Here is a 25818-nt window from a genome sequence, read left to right as displayed (position 1 = left end):
ATCTAAATACTTCTATTTTACCGAGACTTTAAATGCAGGACCTTTACTTGCTGTGGATGTTGCGATCATGCGTGTACTTTAAGTGGGCCTGCACAGCATTTTTATTCCTTGTCTACCAGTCCCATATATTGATGCAATGCCCCACATTTTAATGTGCTCTAGTTTGCAACAGAGAACACCAAGATGAAAAAGTGTGGTTCAGAACTGATGTGCTATAAGTGCTCTGCAAGAGCAGAAAAGTGCTGCATAACAATCAGTCCGTGTGCTGACCTATGGATTAATTGCTATTAAAACTGAAACAGACAGTTTGGCTGCTAAAATATATTTAAACAGTTTTAATACTTAATATGATAGACATGGTTGCACAAAACAGAGATCATACCTTCTATTTTAAGATTGGAAATTTTCATTCACATAAATGGCAGTATATATATCCTTCACATAACTGATGCCAAACTGTTAACTAGCATAGTTTTTTTGTTTTTTGTTTCTAGATTCAGTTTTCATCATCTCTCAGCATTAGTAAGGTGTCCCACACAAACATATTCTTTACCCTACATGTAGTGTTTTGGGATCTGGTCAGACTTTATAGTTGGTGTGATCTGGTTAACAAAAACCAGACAAACCTGCAATAAATACAAATTTTATTTATGTGAGAACTTATATTATTTAAGTGCTAGATGGAAAATAAGTAAATTAGGGCTTCATACATTCTTAAATAAATCTTTGGTTTAAGAGAATATAATGGTGGATTATTGATTTGTTAATGTTTTGGATGTCTTTATTTTCTAATGATCTGTGCATTACTTCAGCGTTTCACTTTGCACAATCTGGTCCTCTCTTAATTAAAGAATGTGTTTCAGACTTCAGCAGCTTAACCCAGTGAGGACTTTAATTGCAAAATACACAATGCCCTCTGTCAGAAAAGTCTGATTGGTAGAAGGATAACTAAGCGCTTTGAGGACAGTGACAGCTGATGTGATTTGGTGCTATGTAATTAAAACTAAATTGGTTTGAATTGATCTAAACATTTCTGTTAGCTTAACTGACTTGTCATCCAGCTGGTATAGGCTCCAGCCCCCCCGCGATAAGGATAAGCGGAAGAGAATGGATGGATGCTGTCTACATAGACTACATGTTGAAATAGACTACACGTTGAGCAAGCGGAAGAAGAATTAAGATGGTCATTTGAGCAGCTGAAACGCTATTGTAGCAGAAGTGCAAATTACACGAGTCGTGTTCTTTAACAAACAATAAAGCTATTGAAGCAAGAAGCAGTTAATGCTACTCTCGTAGCAGCACAATAGTAATGAGTAGTGCCATAAGGCAACCGACAGGGAAAGTCATAGCAAATAAAATAACTTCAAAACGTCAGTGCCACTCAAAACACCGTGTAGACAATGTTTTACCGCTTCGTTATAATGTATCCGTAATTATCTATATCCGTTCCAATACGCATGCGTGTCCGGTGTGCGCGGTTGCGCCAACTGTAAGGATGTTGCTAGCAGCCAGTGTAGATGCACAGCCTTTTCACAACAATAACATCAACCAAATTTGCATTTCCACATACTTGATTTGAGGATTATACATTCCGGACGCTGTCGGAAACCAGGTTTTGGGCCGTACTACATCTAGTTTTCTCCTGGATTGTTTGGTTACATTTTGTTTTGACAATGGGAGCGGAGGGCTTTGCAGATTTACAGCGCTCCTTTTTGCAGGAGCAGAAACAAGAATCATGGCTGGCCAGCTAGGCCGCAGATGGATTGTGTAGCTAAGAGCAGTAGTCTACTGATAGAAAATTCTGTATGTTTTCGTGGCACTTACACATAAAAAGTGGTGCTAAGGAATCAGTATTTTAACTACATAGTTAGACGTCATTTTTGTTACCTTTTTATGGCCAACCACGGCAGCTAGTGAGACCGCTAGCTTCACAACCTTGACTGGTTGACGTTTGCCTAGCTAGCTCCTTTGGGCAGCTAACGATAGCTAACGTCGATTTACCAGACATCCTCTGACCGAAAACATTCGGGAAGTAATCTCTTACAGGATTTATCGTGGTTATTGTGAGCACCGAGGCTCTTGGTTCGCAAATTCCTTTTGCAAAGTCTGTTTCTGGATGAATGTGGGACAAAATGGAGACCCCAACGATTGTGTACGATTTGGATACCTCTGGGGGCTTAATGGAGGTAAGGCTGCTATGTCTAAGGCCTTAATTAAGCGAAACATTCCTCTGTTGCTAACACTTTAATAAATTTTACCAAATTTGAATCGCAGCTGTCATCATCACTATAGCCCGCTGTCAAGCTCTTAGCTAGCTAATTCGGCTTGGTAACGGAGGCCACAAATTACTGTTACCGCTCTCTATAAACGTCACAGCGGACACTAGACACTAGCCGCGATGTCAAACTAAACAGCTGAACAACTTTTGCAGCAAATTCAAACACTACTGGCGCCCCCGAAGTCAGATGAGGTAGAGAAACGGAGTCGGAAACTGGTGAGGGACGTCCGGAGGAGCGGCAGGGCGACTAACCACGACACCTGCGATAGTTGCAGGGAAGGGGGAGACTTGCTGTGCTGTGACCACTGTCCTGCAGCTTTCCATCTCCAGTGCTGGTAAGTTATTTGACTGAAGAACACGCACAGTCAGTAAAACAAGCGGAAATAACTGCTAGTCCCCGTCAGTTATGTGTAAAGATGGCTGAATGCTAACTCCAGTGATTGTCCTCGGTTACCGTTTCGCTGTGGTTCCGATTCTCATAGACACATGATTTGAAATGTGTAAAGAAATGATCTGTTAAATGATTTCATTTTGCCTGATAGTTTTTTCGCTACAAAAGCTCACGCTTATATCAATGAAAAGTCAACATTAACGATCAATTGTTCTTCCGAAATTCCCGCTGTGTTCTCCGTTCACGTTAACCATGGAGGCCGGCTTTAGCCGCTGTGTTGCACTCTGTAAGGTTTATTATTAACTCCCATTTTTCTCTGGAAGCTGCTTGCATGTCAAATTTACTTCCACACATTTTCAGAATCTCAGGAAATAAACCAGTTAAAGTTAATTAAAAGACGTTTGGTGATCTAAGATAGGAACTGATAATTAAAGTAACAGAGCAGAATGTTTTCTTGCTCTGGGAGGACTGTGCACCGTTATCCCAGTCGTCTATCTTGTATACTGACTTTTGGACTTTATATAGTTTGAAAGTGTATAGCAAACTTATTTTCACGCGTCGTTAATGAAAATATAACACACAGGAGTTTGAAAAAAAAAATGCTTAAATATGTCGTATCTGCAAGAGGCTTGAATTAGCTTGCAGTCGGTCCTCCCCTCCTGCCGAGGCTGCAGCCAGCGGAGCTGCTGGTAAAAATGTAGCCTCTGTTTACAATATGGCGACCTCGTTGCTCTTTCCCCCCCTTCTTCCACCGCCATCTTACAAACCTTTAAAATCAACTCTGATGGAAAAGGGGTGCTTTAAAAATACGGACGAAATATTCCGCAGTTTTTTGGACGGGTATAACAGCGTTTGTTGAGGTAATTTCGGTGCCGCAGCGATAAATAAATACCCGTATCATTTTTTTCTGTATTACTTTGGTATTTGGAAGAATTGAGTCCAGACTGTCACCTGAAAACCGTATAAAACTCGTCTGTACATATATAGCCACACCTGTGGACGCCTTCAGATTTTAAATATGTATTGACGAATTTTGCTGCTTTGATGTCTGCAATGTAAAAGACAATATTACATGGGGTGACAACTCAGTTGTGCCATGCACAGCGCATCTCACATGTGACCACTTCAAACACAAACATATCATTAAAAAAAACTTGTTTCATTTTTTAAATCTGGAGGAATGTATTTTTGTCGTCATTTTACTGGATATGTTTTGTATTTCTTAGTCCAATTTTTATGCTAAATTCTGCAATTATGAATTCATACACCGGGTGCATCAGCAAAAAAAAGTTTAAAGTTGACTAGAAACTATAGAAACAAACAGCCAATAGAAATGAATAAATTGTTAAAAAATAATAATGAGTAAAGAGAAAAAGTAGGTAAATAAGCTTACTACAAGCAAACTACTAGTACCCAGAGAGAACCCACGCAAACACGGGGAGAACATGCAAACCCCACAAAGAAAGGCCCCGGCCAGGTGGTAGAATCAAACTAAGGAGCTCCTTGCTGTGAGGCAACAGTGCTAGTCACTGCACCACCATGGTTAAAAATGCAAGTTAAAAAGAAAGGAGTAACAAAGCATAATAGATAGATGGTTCAGTTTGGTCACTAAGTGTAATTTTATGAATAACTGTTAAGCGGATGGTGGTTGCAAGTAGCAGATGAGTGATGGAAATACCAAGGTAACAGTTAACCAGACATAATTTTAAAAAATGGTAAGGTGAAATGAGGTGGATCTGACGAAAGTTTTCTTGAATGGGGGCAGTATGTAGTAGGGGTGGGGGGAAAAAAATCTATACTGTGTAGTATCGTGATATTTTGTTTGCTAATAATGTATCGATACAGGGACAGCAGAAATCGATATTTTGTTACAAAAAAGGTTTTTGTGCTCTGACTTCAGAGCATGTTGATCCTTTTTCTGAGCAACAATCCTGACATTCCTTCACTGTCCAAATGTGTTTAACTTGTTTTTGGCAGCAATAAACATGACAGTTTACTTATTTTAATTTAAGACATGTTTTATTTTAATTACGTTTAAAACTTTTTTATTTAATGTAAAATTATATTTTGTTTTAATTTACTTTCAAATTCTTCAGTTGCTGAATGGGCTGCATAGTTTTCATAAATTGCATAGTTCAGAATAGCTGTAATTGTACCAGATGGTTGCATTCAGTTAAGTTGGACTAGACTGTAATACAAACCGTTCAGTTTGTCAACAATAAAACTGAAATGAGAGAAAGACTGAGTGTGAGACTTTGATATTAGATAAATGAATATTGATAAAGTTTACCTTTATGTACAGAATCTGAATATTGCAAAATATTTTTAAAAATCGCAATAATATTGTATCGTGTGTTAAGTATTGTGATAATATCGTATCGTGGGATGTATGGTGATTCCCACCTCTAGTATGTAGTGTAAAACATTGGAAGCAATTGATTATTAATGAATGTGTCAGCTACTGTAATGAAAATGTAACATTGGTAACTGCCATTACTTTGCACTGTGTGGATGCTTTTGTTGTAATGCAGCCATTGGCCCACCAGATGGAGACAGAAGAAGCTAGACTTTTGTTTTGATACCAAAACAATGGGATCAAATCAGTTTTTCATTTCAATGAAATGGGAATTAGAAATTGTGATTCATTTTATCTTATTAAATATTTAATTTCTGTCTTCTTACGACAGCAACCCACCTCTGAGTGAAGAAATGCTTCCTCCAGGGGAATGGATGTGTCATCGCTGCAATGTTCGAAAGAAGGTGAGTGACAGATGTGTTGTTACACATTTGATTCATTCTGCTTTTGAAATGTATCCTGGAGAGTGTGTTCTATGTACTGATAAATCAGTTCAATTCAATTTTATTTATTCAGCACCAAATCACAATAATATTTTACCCTACAATAATACATGCAGTAGGGCTGCACGATTTTGCATAAAATGAGAATCACGATTTTTTTTGCTTAGAATTGAGATCACGATTCTCTCACGATTCTCTTTTCCAGTATAAATATTTATTGCGCTTATTAACTGCACATCAACTTCGTAACAGTTGAGACTGAACATAAAAACAATAAATAAACATAAAAACAACAAATGTCTCACATTTTGTCGTTGTACTGCTTGAAATTCCGTCTCCACCGCTGCTCGACGCTGCGTGTATAGAGCAGGTAGTGCAACAATAGAAAAATAGTTGCGGGACGGCACTGTGTAGCGTTTGTCTAGGGTGTTGATCATTTTCCTAAATCCCTCGTTTTGCACAGTATTGATGGGAGCCATATCTTTGGTCAGGTGATAAGTGATAGCCTCCGTAATTTCTTTGTGCCTGCGGGAGTTCGACGGGTATAGGGAAACGCTGTATAAGGTTTCCGTTATTGATGTTTGGGTGGTTGACCGGGACGGATTTTCTCCTGTCACTTTCTCGTCATCCCTGACGTGCTCTCCGTTGTTTTTTTCCCTGCCAATTTTAGCATCACACAGCACAGCTTCTGTATCACGTGGTATAAAGCTCCGCCCTTGTCATTTGTTGAGCAGGAAGAGTGAGCGCTTGTTTTCATGCAGATTGCGTCCCGGATCAAAATGCGGTACAATCGTCGTCGCCTTTTTTAAAAAAAATTTTTAATCGTTGTCATTTGGAAATGAGATCGCACATAAGTATGAATCGAGATCGCAATTTTTCTAATGATTAATCGTGCAGCCCTAACATGCAGAGAAAAGCAATGAGCAAGCACTTTGGCGACAGTGGGAAGGAAAAACTCCCTTTCAACAGGAAGAAACCTCTGGCAGAACCAGTTTCAGGGAGGGGCGGGGCCATGACACATAGTGAGTCAGAAAGGTGACTGAAGAAAAAATACTCGATGCATCATGGGAGTCCCCCAGCAGTCTACACCTATTGCAGCATAACTAAGGGAGGATTCAGGGTCAACTGATCCAGCCCAACTATATGCTTACATATGCTGTATGTGAGGAGCAGGATTTTGAATTCAATTCTGGATTTAACAGGGAGCCAATATAGGAGAAATCTGCTCTCTCTTTCTAGTCCCTGTCAGGACTCTTGCTGCAGCATTTTGGATTAATTAAAGGCTTTTCAGGGAGTTTTTGGACAATCCCGATAATAATGAATTACAATAGTCCAACCTAGAAGTAATAAATGCATGAAGTAGTTTTTCAGTGTCACAGTGAGACAGGATATTTCTTATTTTAGAGATATTACGCAAAGATTGGAAGTCAGTCCTAGATATTTGTTTAATATGTGCGTTGAAGGACATATCCTGGTTAAAAATGACTCCAAGGTTCCTCACAGTGTTACTGGAGGCCAAGGTGATGCCATCCAGAGTAAGAGTCTGGTTAGATACCATATTTCTAAGATTTTCAGGGCCGAGTACAATAACCTCAGTTTGATCTGAATTTAGAAGCAGAAAATTAGAGGCCATCCAGGTCTTTATGTCTTTAAGACATTCCTGCAGTTTAACTAATTGGTGTGTGTTATCTGGCTTCATGGATAAATAAAGTTGGGTGTCCTCTGCATAGCAGTGAAAATGTATACTATGATACTGCTGATGATACTGCCTAAGGGAAGCATTTAAAATGTAAACAGAATTGGTCCTAGTATATCCATAATTAACCTTGGTGTGTGAAGCGGACTCACATGAACAAATTGGAGTCTATTAGATAGCCGTCTGCTCCTTGCTAACTAAAATATAACAGGACATTGGAGTAAATTCTACCATCTCAAACTTCCTGTTTAATCTGTTTTCTGTTTGATTTTTCTTCAGCTGTGTGAAAAAACTTTAATCTCAGCCAAGCCAACTTACTCAGGAACACATGAAACACTGGAAAAAGCCAAACAACAACATTTTTAAGTTATCTAAGTGACTTATATATCATGTTTAGACCGCGGGGGGTCTGAAAACGATGTGCCAGGAGTTCGGTGTTCTCGTCGGCTCTAGTGAGCCTTGAGCCCCGGCTAGCTATCGAGCTGGTGGGTAACAGATGTCTCCGAAAATGTTGGTGCACTTTTGCAAAAATGTGATGTCTTGATAAACTGATCAGATATTTAAAGTTTAGACAGCTGAATTCTCACTTGAAAATATCTTAAAAGTTTATTTTGTGACCCACAAAGAGTAATATTAAAATTAAGTAGCTGCCGTCATTGTTGGAAACTGGAATTGGCTGGGCCGTGCTATGAATTCTGGGATAGGTTGGGCAACGAAGGATACACCCGACCCATCCTTGAAATCTGGGGAAATGAAGGACGCATTTGTCGGAGTCTTCGAATTTGGACAGCCTTCCTCGTGTCGCTGTAATGTAATCGGCCTCCAAATGCAGTCTCCAAAGGGTGCGGCCCCTGAATTTGGACACAGCTATGATACCGGAGACTGCGGCTGTGTCCCAATCCAGTGACCGTACGCTTCAGAGTATTCACAGTTTGCGTACTAGGAACGGCGCGTACTAGGAAGTACGAGAAGTGCGGAAGTGAGAGGTTGTGAAATGGGACGGTCTAGCCTTCGTCGCGCTGCTCAGGTTGCCTAGCAACCATGATACAAACCGCGAGAAACGTTTCATACAGCATTGTTTGACAGAAATGAAGGAGAAAAAATGTTTTGTTCGTTCATTTTTTTTATGACATCACTTTGATTAGTTGAGTATCTGAGGCTGAGACATGTTCATACTTTTATTCCACAACCGGAGAGAAATAAACAGAGAGAGAGTGCAGGACAGACAGACAGGTGACAGTCTCAGGTGTACACACTGCTACACAACAGCACCAGAGAAGGAGGATTTAGTGTTTGTGTTATTACGAGTGCTGAACAAGAAGAGTTCCCAGATGGTACAGTGGACACATGTGTGACTCCTGTGATTAAAGCATCTTTCTTTCAGCTTAACGAGTGAACCGTGAGCTCGTTCAAACACACGTTAAAGTCCGTTTGGCTCGACACCACCGAACAGAGGCAGCAATATAACATAGCTAACATTAACAGTGCAGTGAATCCTGCTTGTGCCGTGATATTCAGGACTGCAAACCAAGCAGCATCACTGACTTTCAGCTTGTTGTGTTTGTGGATGTATAACTGACTTTAATTATCCATAAAATCATCACATTCTCTGTCAGATTAAGGTTGACTATTGACCGGCGTATATTTTAAAGTAGAGGCTTTAAAACCAAGCTGACGCTGAAAGTACAAACATCACTAATGTCACACAACTTTGCTGACATGTGGGCAACAGTAATGTTTTAATGTTCTTCATTATTAAACATTTGCACATAAATAAGTGACATAACATTCAGTACTCACTTTTAAAAGTTTACTCTTCGGCCGCTCCGCTTCAGCCGTCTGCCGTATTTTTCGGCAAAATTATCCACACCCACTGTTGCGCAATGAATTGTGGGATGTATGGGACCACGAAGTCTACAACGACCACACTTCAAATTTGGGGAAATTGATGGCACATTTGGCAACCGCATTTGGAATACACTTTGGATTGGGACAGCCGTCGTTGCGTCGCTGTGACGTAATCGGTCTCAAAATGCATACTTCGAAGCGTGCGGTCGCTGGATTGGGACACAGCCTGGTTCTTCTTCTTCGGGGTTTAACGGCAGCTGGCATCCTTGTACATGCAGTGCTGCCATCTTCTGTTTCATTTCGTTGTTACACTCTTAAATCCTACTACTGATTCCTGCATCTTTCGGGGTCTTACAAAGCTTCAAACGACACATTGACTATTAAATTAGTCGTCAACGATTTTGATAGTCGACGTAATCGTGGCTAGTTGACAAATTGTGGGAGCCCTAATACAAACCACTGCAGAAATAAATACCTACAGCATGCTCTAATAAATATTATGCTTGACCATAATAATTTAATAAAATATTATGGTCAAAAGTATTGAACGTTGCACTGAGGTCTAACAAGTACAAGTACAGAGATGAGTCCACTGTCAGAGGCCATAAGAAGATTAACTGTAACCTTCACTAAAGCTGTTTTTGTGCTGTGATGAGCTCTGAAACCTGACTGAAACTGTTCAAATAAGCCATTCCTCTGCAGATGATCTGTTAGCTTTTTTTTAAATGATTTTTTTCAAGAATCTTTGAGATAAAAGGAAGATTAGAGATTCATCTATAATTTGCTAAGACAGCAGTGTCAAGAGATGGCTTTTTAAATCAGTGTTTGGGTTTTTTGTGTGACTTTGTACAGAAAAGAGAACAGAAGTCTGAACAGACCAACGGCCTGCCAGAGAAATCCTCCTCCAAGCGCTCTGCTTCTCCATCCGTGGAGCTGGAGCTCAACGCTGGCCCACTGCGGCTTGACGGTCTTCCTCCGGGGGCTGGAGCTGCAGGCCCTGGTCTACGAGTGGCCCAGGTACGACTATTGGACCGCAGAACCAGCAGCAGGCCAAGCAGCCGACCTGGGACTCCAAATTCCAACACTTCATCCACCCCAACCCCCTCAGAGGAGCAGAACGATGGAGAGGAGGAGGCAGCAGAGCCTGAGGATGAAGTTCAGGGTGCAGAGCTCGAGAGTTCTACAGTTTCTGCTCCGACACCGCGACTCCTCAAGAGGCCCTTTCAGCTCCTAATAGCGGCTGCTATGGAGAGAAACCCCACTCAGTTTCAGCTGCCGAGTGAGCTCACGTGCACCACTGCACTACCAGGTCAGTCAGTCATAATGACTACCAAAATATTTAGTATTTATTTATTTATTGTCATTGTCAAGAACAATGAAATTGCGTTTGGGGCTTCCATACAACCCAAAAAAAAGAAGAAAATAATAAATACCCCTTAAAACCCAAGTGTACATATTTAACCCAGTGTGACTCCAATGCAATAAGACAATCCTTAGCAATAATGTTCGTAGAAATTCAGACAAAGACCTGAGAAACATGACAAAATACAACAATGCAACCCATTCAATATTATTGTACTGTGAGATATGATATCAGATATGATAGTTATCTATTTAAGAAAGAGGGGGGGGGGCAGGAGGGGGAAGAGAATAAAGATATGATGCACCAATGCAGACCAGCTCATTGCTATTAAGAAGTTGGATATGGTTATTGTCCGTGAGAGGGGGGCAGAGAGTTCAGGAGCCTCACAGCCTGTGGATACAGGCTGTTGGCCAGTCTGGATGTTCTGGCCTGTATAGACCTGTACCTTCTCCCTGAGGGCAGCAGATGGAAAAGGTGGCGCGCAGGGTGATGTTGGTCCCGCAGGATACTGTGCACCCTCCTCAGACAGCGAGTGGGGAAGATATTACTGATCTCTGGCAGACTTGTTCCAATAATTCTGCCAGCTTCTTTCACCACCCGCTGGAGTGCTTGCTGATCGGCCTTGGTGCAGCTGGGGAACCACACTAGAAATCCATACGTCAGAACGCTGCTGATGGCACAGTTGTAGAAGTTCAACATCAGAGATCTGGGAATGTGTGCGCTCCGCAGTCTCCTCAGGTAGTAGAGGCGCTGTTGGGCCTTCCGTACAACTGAGGTGATATGGTTGCCCCAGGACAGGTCCTCGGTCACAGTTACCCCCAAGAATTAAAAACTGCTATGATTTCTTTCAGCACCCTAAGTTTAAAATACCTCTTTATATATGCAATTTAGACTGTTTCTTCAATGTTGCTCTTTTGTTTGGATTTCTAGGCAGCAGTAAACGGAGGAAAAAAGAAGAGCTGCTTGGAAAGCCCTTCAGGAGGCCTCAGCATGAACTGGATCCCAATGGTCTAGTCCCTTTGCCAGTCAAAATCTGCTTTTCATGCAACAGGTCAGGAGTTCTGGAGCACAGTGCAAAGAAGTAGAAGCAATGACAGCAGGTACTAATTCTATTTATTTGGTCTCTCAGGAGTTGCAGGTTGGCTCCATTGATCCAGTGCGATTACTGTCCCCTCCTGTTCCACATGGACTGTCTGGATCCTCCACTCACAGCTTTACCTGCCGGCAAATGGATGTGTCCAAACCATGTGGAGCACTTAGTAGTAAGATGCACTGTGCTGATTCTAAGCTAAAGCTGCTTTCCCTTTCCTTTTATTGATGTAAATTTGTATTGATATATTTTTGTTTGCTATGCAGCTGAATCAGAGGAGCCTCAGCCTGTCCAGCCGCTGTCAGCTCTTCGATCAGTTCCAGGACAGGATGTCCCAGCACGCAGTTAAGTTGGACTTCCTGCGTAGAGTACATCGACAAAATGCTCCCAACCGGCGCACCACTCACCAGCGCAACAAGAAAACCATCAAGGTAGACGTGTGTCTCAGTGTGACGGTGCAGTGTGTTGGATTTCATATAATCCTTTTTTCTTGGCCACTGGAACACAGGTGGAGATCTAGGAAATGAATGGCTTTAATAATATATCTGTTACACTAAGACAGTAATACCTAGATATAGGGCTGGGCTAAATCATACCGTTCACGCTAATACCGGTGTAATGTTGGGCAACGATAGGAAAATGACATATTGCGATAGAATATGGGTAAAACGCACATGCGCAGTGCCTTTGTTTACATGCGCACACGGCGGCGACGCAGAATGAGAAGAGCGAAAGTGGATCGTTGAATGAAACGGATGAACCAGAATTCGTTTGTAAAAATGCTGCAACTTCAGTGGTGTGGAACTGGTTTAGCTTTCATCTGTCAGATACACAACAAAGCACTATTTTTGGTAGCGCGTGCTAGCGGGCCGACGTTATTACCGTGTTTTTTGGAAAATACGGCGCACTTAAAATCAATCCTTTGATTTTTCTCAAAATAGACAGTGCCCCTTATAATCCCGTGTGCCTTATGTATGAATTCTGGTTGTGTTTACTGACCTCGAAACGATTTTATGTACACAGCGCTCGAAAATCTGTCAAATGTTTCAGTACGACTTTGCTAAGCTACGAAGCCACACCGCTTGATGGATTGTCGGAGCGTTACGGCTATCGTAGGCGGAGCCTCGCGGAGTGATACGTACTGTGCTTCAACATAATATTACAGTACTGTGTGTGTATAACCTCTTTTTAAGTTTTGTGGATATTATACATGGTTATGCTGAGGATATGTCGACCAATTTCCACTGGAAATGTCTTTTTGGTTAAACTGTCAGCAAGGATTTGCATTTGCACTGTAAAATTTTTATATAACTTTAATGCACATAAAAAACAGCTGCTTGTTTAAGTGAAAATACATTGATGGTTTTTTTTTTTTGCACTAATAAAATTGAGGAGTTGGAAAGTGTTTTGTCTAGTGTCAATTATATAGTTATCGCAAATTTTCAAATGTATATCGTGATAAATATTTTGGTCATATCGCCCTGCTCTACCTAGATACTGACATTCTGTCTTTTTTCCAGCTTCTGAAATTTAAGCAGTTGTGCACTTGTATATGAAGTGATGCTATTTTTAGACACATCTGAACGTACTGGTTAATTTGCTAGAAAGTGTTAGATTGTCTCTAACAGTCAGTGTTTTTATTCAGGTGCCAGATGCCATCAAGTCCCAGTACCAGAATCCTCCGCCCATGCTGCTTCCTGCAGGGGTGCGCCAGCTGGAGCTGGTTTGTAGTGGCATTCCTGACCATCAGCCCACAAAGCATTTCACCACAGAGGCTGAGCAGCAGGAGGTAGGCACAAGAGAAACCAGCAGCTGCCTAACACGTTCTTTAAGTCAGATTGTAATGATAGTTCCCTCGAAACAGGCTTTTGTGTGCTACAATCTGTGTCATCTGATGTAATAGGATGTGAGATTAATAGGAGAGCAGCGTAACCTCCTAAGACCCAAACTCTTTCATGGCATGCATTTTTAATTTCTCTTTGCTATTTGGGCTGATTGGGACCTGATGAATGTAAAACCAAAGAATTATCAGATTTTATTTTTTACCTGATGTTTGTTTCTGAGAAAAATGAGATCCACATATGAGGACATTCGATTTAAATTTCAATAGAACAGTGGCAGTATAACGTCCTCGCATGTGGAAATCAGGCCTTTGTAGAGCAACATTTAGTATTTTGGTCTAGCCAACCCAAAATGTGATGTTCACATATGTGGACACCAGGTCCTAGGAGGTTAAGGATGATTGATCGCTTTCCTTTTCATTTTGGATGATTGGATGAGAGTTTGGACAAGAAGTTTTTAGAGAGTTAGATTTTTGGTGTAGATGAGTGAAACACTGACACATCCTGTGTACTGTGTTTATCAGAAAGTAACAGAAAATTCAGTTTCAGAAGTTCTGAAAGCTGAACCAACTGCTTCACGGCACTTTGCAACAGTTGCATTAGAAAGTCTGTTTTTTTCACAGACTGTAGAGCTTTGAGTAATTAATTGAAAATTGCAGCAAAAGATAAATTCTGGTATCTGTTTGTTTGTGTGATATAAATGAATCCTTGATGAAGGGGAGGGCCTCTCAACAGAACTGCTGGTTGCTTCTTTATAAAAACATACATGTGTTGTGTTGAACAGTGGCTTCAGGATGTCATCGCTCTCCAGTGCAGTATCATGCGACACCTATCCATCAAACAGAAGGCCTCATCAACAGAGTGGCACTTTGAGCAGAAAGCAAATACACAATCAAGTGGAGCATCAGAAGACATGAAAACTCAGGCCTCATTAGAAAGGACTTCTTCCCCTGACCCCTGCTCTAAAGCTTGCAGTACACCCAGTGACTCCCAGGGGGCCTCTCTTTCCAAGGACAGCCCATCAGGGCTAGTTCTTTGCAAATGCACCGTGACACCATGTCAGAACTGTAGGAAACCTAATGGGCCTCTGGAATTGGTTCAGCCTCCCAGAGCCAATGGACCTGTAGACTGTAACAGTGCCTCAGATTCCTGCAGGCAGGCTGAGCTACAGAACAGACTGAAGGCTGGGAAAACGCCATCAGCTTCTGCCTCTGGACTGGTGAACCACATAGGAACAGAAACGGTTAAGAAGGAACCTGAGAGCACTGTAAATGCATGTGCCCAACAGAACTGCCCCACTGCCCCCACGATATGGCCCCACAGTGGCCAACAGAACCACAGGAGCCAGACAGAGCCCCAGGAGGAGTGTGTGAGCACCGATGAAAAGCCCTCCTCAATCACCAGCAGTTCCTTCACAGATGCACCATCTAGAGGCAGCCAGGAGCACGACACAGTAAAGTTTGGATCAGCACCTACTCCAGGTACACATCAGAAATGTCAAAGCTGCAGTCTAAATGTATCACTTTATACAGCTAATAATAATAATGATGATAATAATAGTAATAATATACTCAAGTAATCATTATGTTACTCTCTCCTCATTATACATGTAACGGTGGCCATGGTGTGCATGAGAGAACATTTAATTTGAGGCTATAGCAACATTATTTTGCATATTTAAATTAATATAAATACATTTTTAACTTTAAGAAATTGTGTTAATAGTCATGCTGTTAGGCTGAATTATTATTAGTATTAACATCTCCACTTTCATAACGTCTGTTTTGCATTAAAGCACAGAGAAGGCCTCAGAACTGAGAATGGTTATATGCTCACCTTTCTTCACTGCAGCCACTACATGCTTGTTTGAAGGCTTACACACATTCACTCGCACACTTTAACACACATGCATTCACACGCGTGCACACTGACCAACTCTGCTTCATCCAGGAGATGCAATACTGTCAGAACTCTTTTTTTTCCCCTTATAATGTAAGAAAGAGCTCCAAGCAGATGGGAAGAAGGCCTTTTTATTTCATGCCTCAGTCTAGGATGCATAGCTTATTTTATTTGGCAGATCACTTAAAATTGTGATTCTGTTACTTCTACTTTTAATAATTTATCAGTTTTTGTCTTTAGGAAAATGGTTCTTCAAGAAAGTGGAAATGTGATTGTGATATGGGATGTAAATACAGTGAAAGAGTTGAGCTCTTTTGGCAGATACTGTGTATTGTTAAACTATCAAAACAAGCATTTTCTAAAGTGGAAACAAATGAAACGTTCATTTTAAAAGACCTGAGTTTTCTCTCTTTTGAATGTTTACTGTTGCTATTAATTGAATACTCACTGCTGACATAATCGATGGTGCTAACAGTTTTCTTGCATATTTTGTGTCGTGCAGCCCCATTTACCAAAAGGATACATGGCCATTTAAGAGCACATTTTATTTTCAGTTACTGAGTTATGAAGAAAAAAAAGTTATTCAGATACAACTTGCTTTGCCTTCTATCTCAGTAATAGTTCCTGTGCACTTTTTTCCTTTATAGTGAACTATCAAAAACTGTCTTTTTTCTGGTCCTTCTTTTATCTCATCTCATCAATTTGTCTCTTTTTTCCTCTCCTGTCCCTCAGACATAAAGGCTGCTCCTGCACTGACGGACTCACTGCTGCCCAACACACTGCCCTCCATCACCAACCTGTCCAGCTGCATGAAGGATGGAAAAGAGGAGGATGGGGGTGAGTTTGTCACTCTGCGGCCACATGTGACAGTTTAAGAGCCTTCGTATTGCTGTGTTCTGCTATGAAACACACGAAGATGTAATTAGCTTCTAGCGGTTGTGTGTGTTTGTGTGTGTGCAGGGATTGAGCTGGACAAACTGGATACAGAGATGATCAAGCTCTTGGCCTATCAGAGGATCCAGCAGCTCTTTGCTCCCAAAGTGCCCAGCACTCAACCTCCCCCCACCACCAGCACTACCCCAAAAACCTCAGCACCCCACCCAAACAGTAAGATACCTTTGCACTACAGTTTAGTCTGTTTACTTGTCAAGAAGTCAGTTTTTCTGCTGTTTGATTGCTGTTTTGTTCTAATTATTAAAACCTACACTCTCCTCCTCCCAGGTCAGAAAAAGGTGCAAGCCAGAGCGGTCTTTTACCCTCTGACAGGAAGAGGAGCAGCTGTCAGCATGTGCTATAGGACGTTACACATAGGATCAGGTAGGACATTCAGTCGCTGTGACTTTGACCCTGCTGCATTCTGTGCCCTGGCTCTGAGCCACTCTTAGGTTTCACCTTTGATGAGGAAAGGTTCACGTACTGACGTACTTTATAAAAATCATACCACTTCACCAAACTCCAGTCAATCATGTTTGATTTAGGTTAGACTCTTGCCTTATGACTAAAGTTTAGTAAGACAGAAGTGGAACATGGGTAGGACGCCATTATACCTGCTGTGTGGTGCCTGGCAAATGTCACCGTATAGCAAAATTGATGTTACATGTTGTAAGCTGTCATCTCTGCTGGTCATCCATCCATCCATTTTCTTCCGCTTATCCAGGGCTGGGTTGCGAAGGCAGCAGCCCAAGCAGAGAAGCCCAGACCTCCCTCTCCCCAGCCACTTCCTCCAGCTTGTCTGGGGGAATACCAAGGCGTTCCGAGGCCACCCGAGGGATATAATCTCGGTCTGCCCCGGGGCCTCCTTCCGGTGGCACATGCCCGGAACACCTCACCCAGGTGGCCCCCAGGAGGCATCCTTGTCAGATGCCCTAACCACCTCAACTGGCTCCTTTCGATGTGGAGGAGCAGCGGCTCTACTCTGAGCCCCTCCCAAATGGCCAAACTTCTCACCCTATCTCAAGTGAGAGGTCAGCCACCCTTCGGGGGAAGCCCATTTCCGCCGCTTGTATCCGCAATCTCTTTTACACTCAGCTCTCTTCGCCACAACAGACCCATATAGCGTCCGCATCACTGCGGCCGCCGCACCAATCCGTCTGTCGATTTCCTGCTCCCGTCTCTCGTGAACAAGACCCCGAGATACTTAAACTTCTCCACTTGGGCGGGAACTCGTCCCTGACCCGGAGTGGGCACTCTACCATTTTTCGGCTGAGAACCATGGCCTCAGATTTGGAGGTGCTGATTCTTATTCCCACCGCTTCACACTCGGCTGCGAACCATTCCGAGGGAAGCCAGAGGCTATCACCCGATGAAGCCAGCAGAAACAACTCCATCTGCAAAAAGCAGAGATGAGATCCTGAGACCACCCAAGTGAAAGCCTTCCACCCCTTGGCTACGCCTAAAAATTCTGTCCTTAAAAATTGTGAACAGAATTGGTGACAAAGGGCAGCTCTGGTGGAGCCCATCACCCACCAGGAACAAGTCCAACTTATTGCCGGCTATATGGACCAATGCAACAGTTGTATAGGGACTGAATGGCCCGTAGCAATGGGCCAGACGCCCCATACTCCCAGGACTCCCCGAGGGACACGGTCGAATGCCTTCTCAAAGTCCACAAAACACATGTAGACTGGTTGGGCAAACTCCCATGCACCCTCAAGTATCCTTGAGATGCTGAAGAGCTGATCCAGTGTTCCACGACCAGGACGAAAACCGTATTCTTCCTCCTGTATCAGAGGTTCAACTAACAGACAGACTCTCCTTTCCAGCACCCTGGCATAGACTTTCCCAGGGAGGCTGAAGAGTGTGATTCCCCTGTAGTTGGAACACACCCTCCGGTCCCCGTTCTTAAAGATTGGAACCACCACCCCGGTCTACCAATCCAGAGGTACGGCCCCTGATCTCAATGTAACATTGTAGAGGTGTGTCAACCAAGACAGCCCTACAACATCTGGAGCCTTCAGGAACTCAGGGTGGACCTCATCCAACCCAGGGGCTCTGCCACCAAGGAATTGTTTAACTGCTTCAGTGACCTCGCCCCCAAAGGAGGTCCTCGAACTATTCCTTCCACCGCCCGGCAATTTTCTCAGTCTAAGTCAGCAGCACTCCACCCGCACTATACACAGTGCAGGTTGAACACCGCTTTCCCCTCCTGAGTCGCCTGACGGTTTGCCGGTCCTGGCCGCCGCCTGGCTCACAATGCACCCTACCCCTACCGTACCTCCTGCGGGTGGTGGGCCTGCAGGAAGATGGGCCCATGTCCCTCTTTCGGGCTGTGCCCGGCCAGACCCCATGGCGGGGCCCCAATAACCCTATGGCAGGGTGAACTGTTCCCTCGATGGTCTTGCCATAGGGGTCTTCCGAATCGCTCTTTGTCTGGTCCCTCAACCAGGACCAATTTGCCATGGCAGACCCTACCAGGGGGGCAAAAGCCCCCAGGCAACATAGCCCCTGGGATCCCTGGGACACACAAACCCCTCCACCACAATAAGTTAGGGATTCGCAGAGGGGACTGCTCCATTTTTATGATGCATCGTTCCATTGCTGCTGCAGCTGGGTTAAAGTCTGTTTTTAATGGCATCCTAACATCATATCAGTACAGAAGTTTAGAGGTTCACAGGTTTCACAGAGGGAGATGTTGAAACTTTGAAACTTGGCAAAAACTTTAAAATTCCTTGGCTTCCAACTTTGACTTCTTCTCCTTCTATACCAGCGCTGATTTGGAGGACGGGCAACACCTATTGTTCAGAAGAATACTGCAGCACGTACATGCACCGTAATAGCTAGCATGAATGGATATAGCTGTGTGATGGAATTGCCGGTGATACGCAAAGTTGCCAACACAGCAGGTGTACCTTGGACCTGAGCTAGTCACTCCTACAAATACAAAAATGGGAAGTGATGCAGAAGCAGTTTGTGGAAAAACTAACAACACCCCATCATTCATTAGCTTGCAGAATCACCAGACATTCTTGTTTAGATTTGCTGATGTGCTTGGAGTCATTGCACTGCCTGATCCTAGGTGAATTTTTTTTGGGACTTTAACTCCTGGAAATATTTTGCAACAGTCTTGAATGTTTTCCACTTGAATAGTGAATAATCTTTCTCATGGTAGAATTATGAGTGTGTTTGGGACTGGCTTCATGCAACTTCAGATACTGACATGCAGCACTCATTTATTCTTTAAGACAGCGGTCCCCAACCTTTTTTGCGCCACGAACCGGTTTATGCCTGACAATATTTTCACGGACCGGCCTTTAAGGTGTCGCGGATAAATACAACAAAATAAAACTAGTACCGGTACCGAAAAAAAGATTTATTCATAACACACGTGAAAAGACCCAGGAAAACCAAGTCAACGATAAAAACGATAAAAAATAACGCTGAAAACCATACATTTCACACCTGAGTCTCAACTCTCGCGGCCCGGTACCAAACGACTCACGGACCGGTACCGGTCCAAGGCCCGGGGGTTGGGGACCGCTGCTTTAAGACATCTTTCCTCTTTGGCATTATGTACACACCAGAATGCTTCTGGGTTTTTATAGAGGTGGTCACTCGTGCTGATAAGTTAATCAATTGTGTTTGATTAGCAGTATGTACCTGCTACTTGTCATCTTTATTTCTATGGAAGCAACAAGGGTTTGCTTAGTGTTTCATACACTAATTCTGCATTTTGGCTTAGTTTTTTTCAAATACATGGCAGTAATGTCATATTTTAGAGTATAATATAATAATATATCACAATCTCTGCATCATTAGTCAGGTTGAGTGATAGTTGATACTAGAGCAGGGCGATATGGCCAAAAATATTTATCACGATATATATTTGAAAATTTGCGATAACGATATAACCGACGATATAATTGATGCGAGACAAAATACAACTCCACAACATTACTAGCGCAAAAAGACAACCTTCCATTTATTTTCACTTAAACAAGAAGCTGTTTTTTATGTACATTAAAGCTTTATAAAAATGTAACAGTGCAAATGCAAATTCCTTGCTGAAAGTTTAACCAAAAGGCATTTCCAGTAGAAATGGGCTGACATATCCTGAGCATAACCATGTATAATATCCACTGAAGTTAAAAAGAGGTGCTTTGCAACATTAAACTGCAGTGTGCAGTACGCATTTTTCGGACCATAAGGTGCACAGGATTATAAGGCACATTAAGCGAAACAAAGCAGTCAGATAAATCAAACTTGATTAAACTCATTCTTCTTGCTTCCTCCACTTCTGTACCATTGATTCATTAATGTTGAATTCTCTGGCAGCTGCTCTATTCCCATGTTGCAGTATATTAATGACTAACCTCGTATTGTGGATGGATTATCTCAGTTGTTCTCCTGACTGAAGTTTGGTCCGTTTACAGCATCCTGCCATGCGATTGCATTTGTCTCTAACCATGAAGAACCTTAACGTTAACTTTTATAAGTGGAAAAGTGTTAGTGTTCGTCCTCCAGCTTCACTGTTTATGTTATGCTAATATAGCTGTGTCGCTAGCGATCACGTAGCACATCATTATATACCAGCTAGCCCAACTTCAGTAACCCTACAAACGTCACTGCTGTTTAGTTTCCTGTCTTCATTTATGTTGGAAGTGATAGCAGAGCTGTACGTTTGATTTTTTTCAGAAATCTCTCAGTCAGAACATGTAATATCATGCTTAGGTAACTAGCAAAACTAGCGAGCTAACTTCCGCTAGCTTCCTGCTAACTTCTAACTCCGTTAAATGTAATAACTTTTGTTTTCATGGATGCCTGGAAGTTAAACTTTATAGTTACACCTGGTAAAGCAGCAATGCTGATCGTTTTATTAAAGATGAAAGAATTTAGACAGTTTTTAACGCTCAGTGATGCTGCAGTGTTGTGTGACCTGAAGAATACGGAGTTTAGGACCCAGATTACTCCCAGATTTAAGAGCATCTTAGTCCGACAAATACGACAATAACGACGGCCACTTGCATGTTCTGCAAAAAAATGTGCTTTGTCGTGTATCTGACGGACAAACACCAAACCAGTTCCACATCACTGAAGTTGCACCATTTTTACAAACCAATTCTGGTTCATCTGTTTCACTCAACAATCGGCCATGTGCGTATGAAAACAAAGGCACTGCGCATGCGCGTTTTACTCCCATTCTATCGCGATATTTCATTTTCCTATCGTTGCCTAACATTATACCGGTATTACCGTGAACGGTATAATATGGCCCAGCCGTAGTTGATACCGTCATCTTTAAATCGGAGTATTTTAAGCAAGTTGTCTGTGAAAGTAAGTTCTTAGACCTGTGAGGGTCACAACAGGACCATGTGGAATAAAAACTACTGAACAAAAACACAATATGTCACATTGGAGTGCAGGTCATTAAAATACATTTTGACACGTCAATATTGCAGAAAAAAAATCCATGTTGCAAATCTGTATTCTTTGTGTTGTGGGAAAGGGTGTTTAAGTCTTTAACTGTTTCTTTAAGGTGCTGACATGGATGTGTGCCTTACAAACTACGGTCACTGCAACTACGTATCGGGGAAACATGCCTGTATTTTCTATGACGAGGTGAGGCTGTTAAACTACATCACTCTGCAGAGCACTCCTGTGGTTGTTAGTGACCAAGATGTAAATGACCAAGATGTGTGTTTGTCGTCCTTCAGAATACCAAGCATTATGAGCTTCTGAACTATAGCGAGCATGGCACCACAGTGGATAATGTCCTGTACTCGTGCGATTTCTCTGAGAAGACCTCACCATGTCCACCCGGTGGCCTGGTAGCCAAAGTCCAAGGAATCATTCGTAAGTACATCTCCGTCATCTGTTTGGATTGGCTTGAAGGAACCCAGGTCTGTGTGCCCAGTTTGACTTGGACTGCTGATGAGGTCGTCACTCATAGATTTTGTATGAACTTTTTATGAATATCCATCCATCTTCTTCCACTTAGCCACTCATCTGTATGTGTTCTGGTTAAAATGATTAAAATTTTAATTGTGAAGAAATCATAACATCATTGCGTCTGTAAATTACAGGAATACTTTAATTTATACTCTAATACTGAAAAGAATTATTTTTAGTTTGGCTAGAATTTCAGGAAGTGTAGCCCCCCCATGTGCTTAATGTCAGTGTCCTGTTTGTTACACTGACACTGCTCCTGCATTTTTGGTCAGCTTTTAGTGTTCTTCATCCAAATTGTGGTCAAGGTCACATTTGTCATTCTTAATGGGTACATGTAATTAGTTTGTGCAGTGCAGTGAACCAATGACAAGAAAACTTATCACCTTCTTGCTGTAATTCATACCTTAGAGTAGTCTATGAGATGTGCTGAGCTATGCGTGCTTATATTTAAGTGAATAATATTAGCTTAATATAAAACTAAAATAAATAAGTGAACATCATCATTAGCTGTCTTCAGTCAGCCCATGTTCTTGGACTGCAGCTGCTGGCTCTTGTTCTGCTCTGAGTCCCAGTGAGCTCATTGTATTCTCATTGTTGGAGAACTGCACACGAACCAGTTCTCCGTCTGTTGTAGGTTCTGGTTAGAGTGCCAGCTTGAAGTGCAGGAAAAAAACAAACCATGAGTTTGGTGTTGGAGTTCATCTCCATCCATAATGGCGATCTAGCCAGCGAGCCTGCTGGTAGAGAAAACACCAAATGGGAAAGAACGGGCTGGCTTATTATTAGCTATTGCAATTGCAAAGTAAAAGTAAGGATGTAGTAAACGTACAGTACAGTGGTAAACTTGGTGCATGTGGCATTGTAGCAATGAGAAAGGTAAATAAAGTGTAAAATGAGCAGTCAGATATACTTGTTCTGTGGCAGACCACGTTATGTAAAGTCTGAATGTTGCTGTATCACATAAAGCTTCCAGTCTTAATCTGTTATTAAAGATCATTTGGACAGATGTTTGATTAGTAAAGAGCTGCAGTGTGAAACAGCATTAAATCAGATTTCTCTGTAACTGTTTATAGATGATGAGTGTAAAACATGTTTGCCAGAGTTCAGCTTTCCACATGATTTTAGTCTCATTTTCAAAACAAAGTGTTCATTTTTTATTTTGTGGATAAAATGTAATCAGTGAAATCTTTTCATGGTTGCATTGTCTCCACATTAATGGAGTTTACTGTGACACTAGTCTGTACAGACGTCTTTCTCAGACCTGCTGCATTTCTTCTTTGCGTAGGTCGCAGTAAGAAACGGGAAGAAAACGAGGGAGCCAACTCCATGGTGGGGTTGTTGCCAGTAGGAGGAGTGATGAGTAGCCAACGTCAGGGTGGTGCTGAGCCGTCTTGTAGCTGCAAAGCGAGTAGCTCCAGCCTAATTGGAGGCAGTGGGGCGGGCTGGGAGGGCACGGCCCTGCTCCACCATGGCAGCTACATCAAACTGGGCTGCCTCCAATTTGTCTTTAGCATCACTGAGTTTGCCAGTAAGCAGCCCAAAGAGGAGCAGGCCACTACACCTGCTGCCAGTTGCACAAGCACCACCACCAGCAGCAGCAGTGTCATCAGCACCACCCTCAGCACCACCGCTAACACCTCCACACCACCACCACCCAGCACTGCCACAACAAGCGGCTTTTCCAACCAGGATGAGGCTGACTCTGAGACTGTACCTCCCCACCAAGTGCCCGTACTGCGTTCTAACTCTGTTCCATAATCCGCACAGGAAGCCCCGCCCTCCCTCTTATTTTGCACCTTCTGTGTCACGATGAAGGGAAAGCTGCACAGCTGGTTGGTCAACAGGGAAAAGTTCTTCTTTTTTTTCTTTTTTTTTAAATGGTTTATATCTTTGCATGAACTTGAAGTATTATTGACAATCTCTTTTTTTCTTTTTTCTTTTAAATGACTGACGTAACCGTTAGGACCGTTAGGACTTTGAGCAAACATTACTTCCTTGGGCTCAATCTTTGTTTTTGCCAGTATATTAGTTATGTATGGTGTAACCTTTTTGTCAGTCAGCCCATTTAGCACAAACATTTTTTTTTCTTTGTAGTATTCAATTCCATACATTCTAATTTCTTTTGCTGCTTTTGCACCACAGGTAGCTATATATGTATGAAAACATACATGCTTATACACTATAACATGTATATATAATGTAAATACATTTTAATTCAGTGCCTCTCGATTGGAGAAACATTGGATTTCATGTAGATTTGCCATTTTTTGGTTTTTAACTGTACAGCTCATTGAATTTGTGATACTGTGTAGAGTACCAGACGTTTTGTGATAAAACTTGTTCTTAGTCTGTACTTTCCGCTGTAGTCCATCTGTAAATACCGTATAGTTTTAGCACTCATTTTAACATCTTGTGCTGCTGTGTATATAAGCACTCTGTCTGTACCTGCTTGTCTGTTCAAACCTGTAAATACAGAAAGATTTTCTAAGAACAAACTCAGTGTTTATGCCTGTTATTTTCAGCCTTGTTCTAGGTCCACTTTGAGCTCTAGTTTGGTTTTCACTTTCTGAGACAGCAAGTTCAGTACTGACAGGGGTGGATCTACAAGGGTGGCATTGGGTGGGCATGTGCTACCCTAAAATAATCTTTGCCACACCCTAGTTGTTTGCATATGACATGTTGTTTATTAAAATAAGTTAGCATTAACACTTTGAGCCTAGCTGCAATTAACGTTGAATATAAATTCTAAAAAATGAATATATTGCAGTGTTACCCTCCCTCCCCTATTAGAAAATGGTTCAGCCCTTGATCGTTTTTTTAAAAACAATGAAAATCTTTGGCAGTCAGTGACTGACTGAAGTCTAGATGCTCTGTCGGACCTTTGCTGCAGCAGCTTTCGGTTTCTTGATTTGTCTCTGCCTTCAGTTTTGTCTATGGTACAGTTAATAGCATTTTTTTCCATATATACAAAGGCCCTGGAGCCATGCACATTCAATCCCAAATGAAAACATGAACAAGTTTTTCTTTACTGAAAATGAAGAAAAAGAAAATTAGGTTCACAAAAATAGAAGTGTCTGCATTTTCATTTACAAACTGGAATATTTACAGTAGAAACTAAAATGAGGATTTTGCTTTTCCTTTAAGCACACAACTAATATTAAGTTGTGTAACTATTATTTCTGATCACTGTTTTACATCTGTGTGGCATGGAGTCAACAAATATTTGACACCTGCCTCCAAGCTGACTGGACTACATTAAACAGATCTTCTGCATTCTTGGGTTTTGCATCAAGAAGGCAATTTTTGAGGTCATTCCACTAATTCTCAATCAGATTGAGGTCTGGGTATAGGGCCGGCCACTTTATAACATCAATCTGTTTTTGTCTGCAACCAGGATGTTGCCTGCTTGCTGGTGTGTTTGGGGTCGTTGTCCTGCTGAAACACCCATTTTAAATGGTAAATGGCCTGTATTTATATAGCGCTTTACTAGTCCCTAAGGACCCCAAAGCGCTTTACATATCCAGTCATCCACCCATTCACACACACATTCACACACTGGTGATGGCAAGCTACATTGTAGCCACAGCCACCCTGGGGCGCACTGACAGAGGCGAGGCTGCCTGACACTGGCGCCACCGGGCCCTCTGACCACCACCAGTAGGCAACGGGTGAAGTGTCTTGCCCAAGGACACAACGACCGAGACTGTCCAAGCCGGGGCTCGAACCGG

At 42.2% G+C, this 25818-nt stretch overlaps 1 protein-coding gene across 1 annotated transcript; it reads left to right on the top strand.

Moving 5' to 3' along the window:
• The first annotated feature begins 1464 nt into the window (after positions 1-1464).
• Positions 1465-24580, top strand: phf12b (PHD finger protein 12b). Its single transcript, XM_085479053.1, has 15 exons — positions 1465-2186; positions 2432-2613; positions 5357-5429; positions 9865-10321; positions 11306-11426; positions 11505-11637; positions 11732-11896; positions 13111-13254; positions 14091-14787; positions 15938-16042; positions 16166-16312; positions 16427-16522; positions 21678-21760; positions 21856-21994; positions 23376-24580. Exons 1-15 carry the CDS (start codon positions 2121-2123, stop codon positions 23846-23848), a joined length of 3081 nt encoding a protein of 1026 aa, XP_085335179.1. The 5' UTR covers positions 1465-2120; the 3' UTR covers positions 23849-24580.
• The last annotated feature ends 1238 nt before the right edge of the window (positions 24581-25818 follow it).

This window comes from Copadichromis virginalis, linkage group LG14 (genome assembly GCF_057382275.1).
Source record: "Copadichromis virginalis isolate Kocher_CV1m ecotype Utaka linkage group LG14, C_Virginalis_male_GT1.1, whole genome shotgun sequence".
Classification (NCBI taxonomy): domain Eukaryota; kingdom Metazoa; phylum Chordata; class Actinopteri; order Cichliformes; family Cichlidae; genus Copadichromis; species Copadichromis virginalis.
The sequence above is the reverse complement of the archived record's forward strand: the minus strand, read 5'-3'. Positions and strand labels throughout refer to the sequence as shown.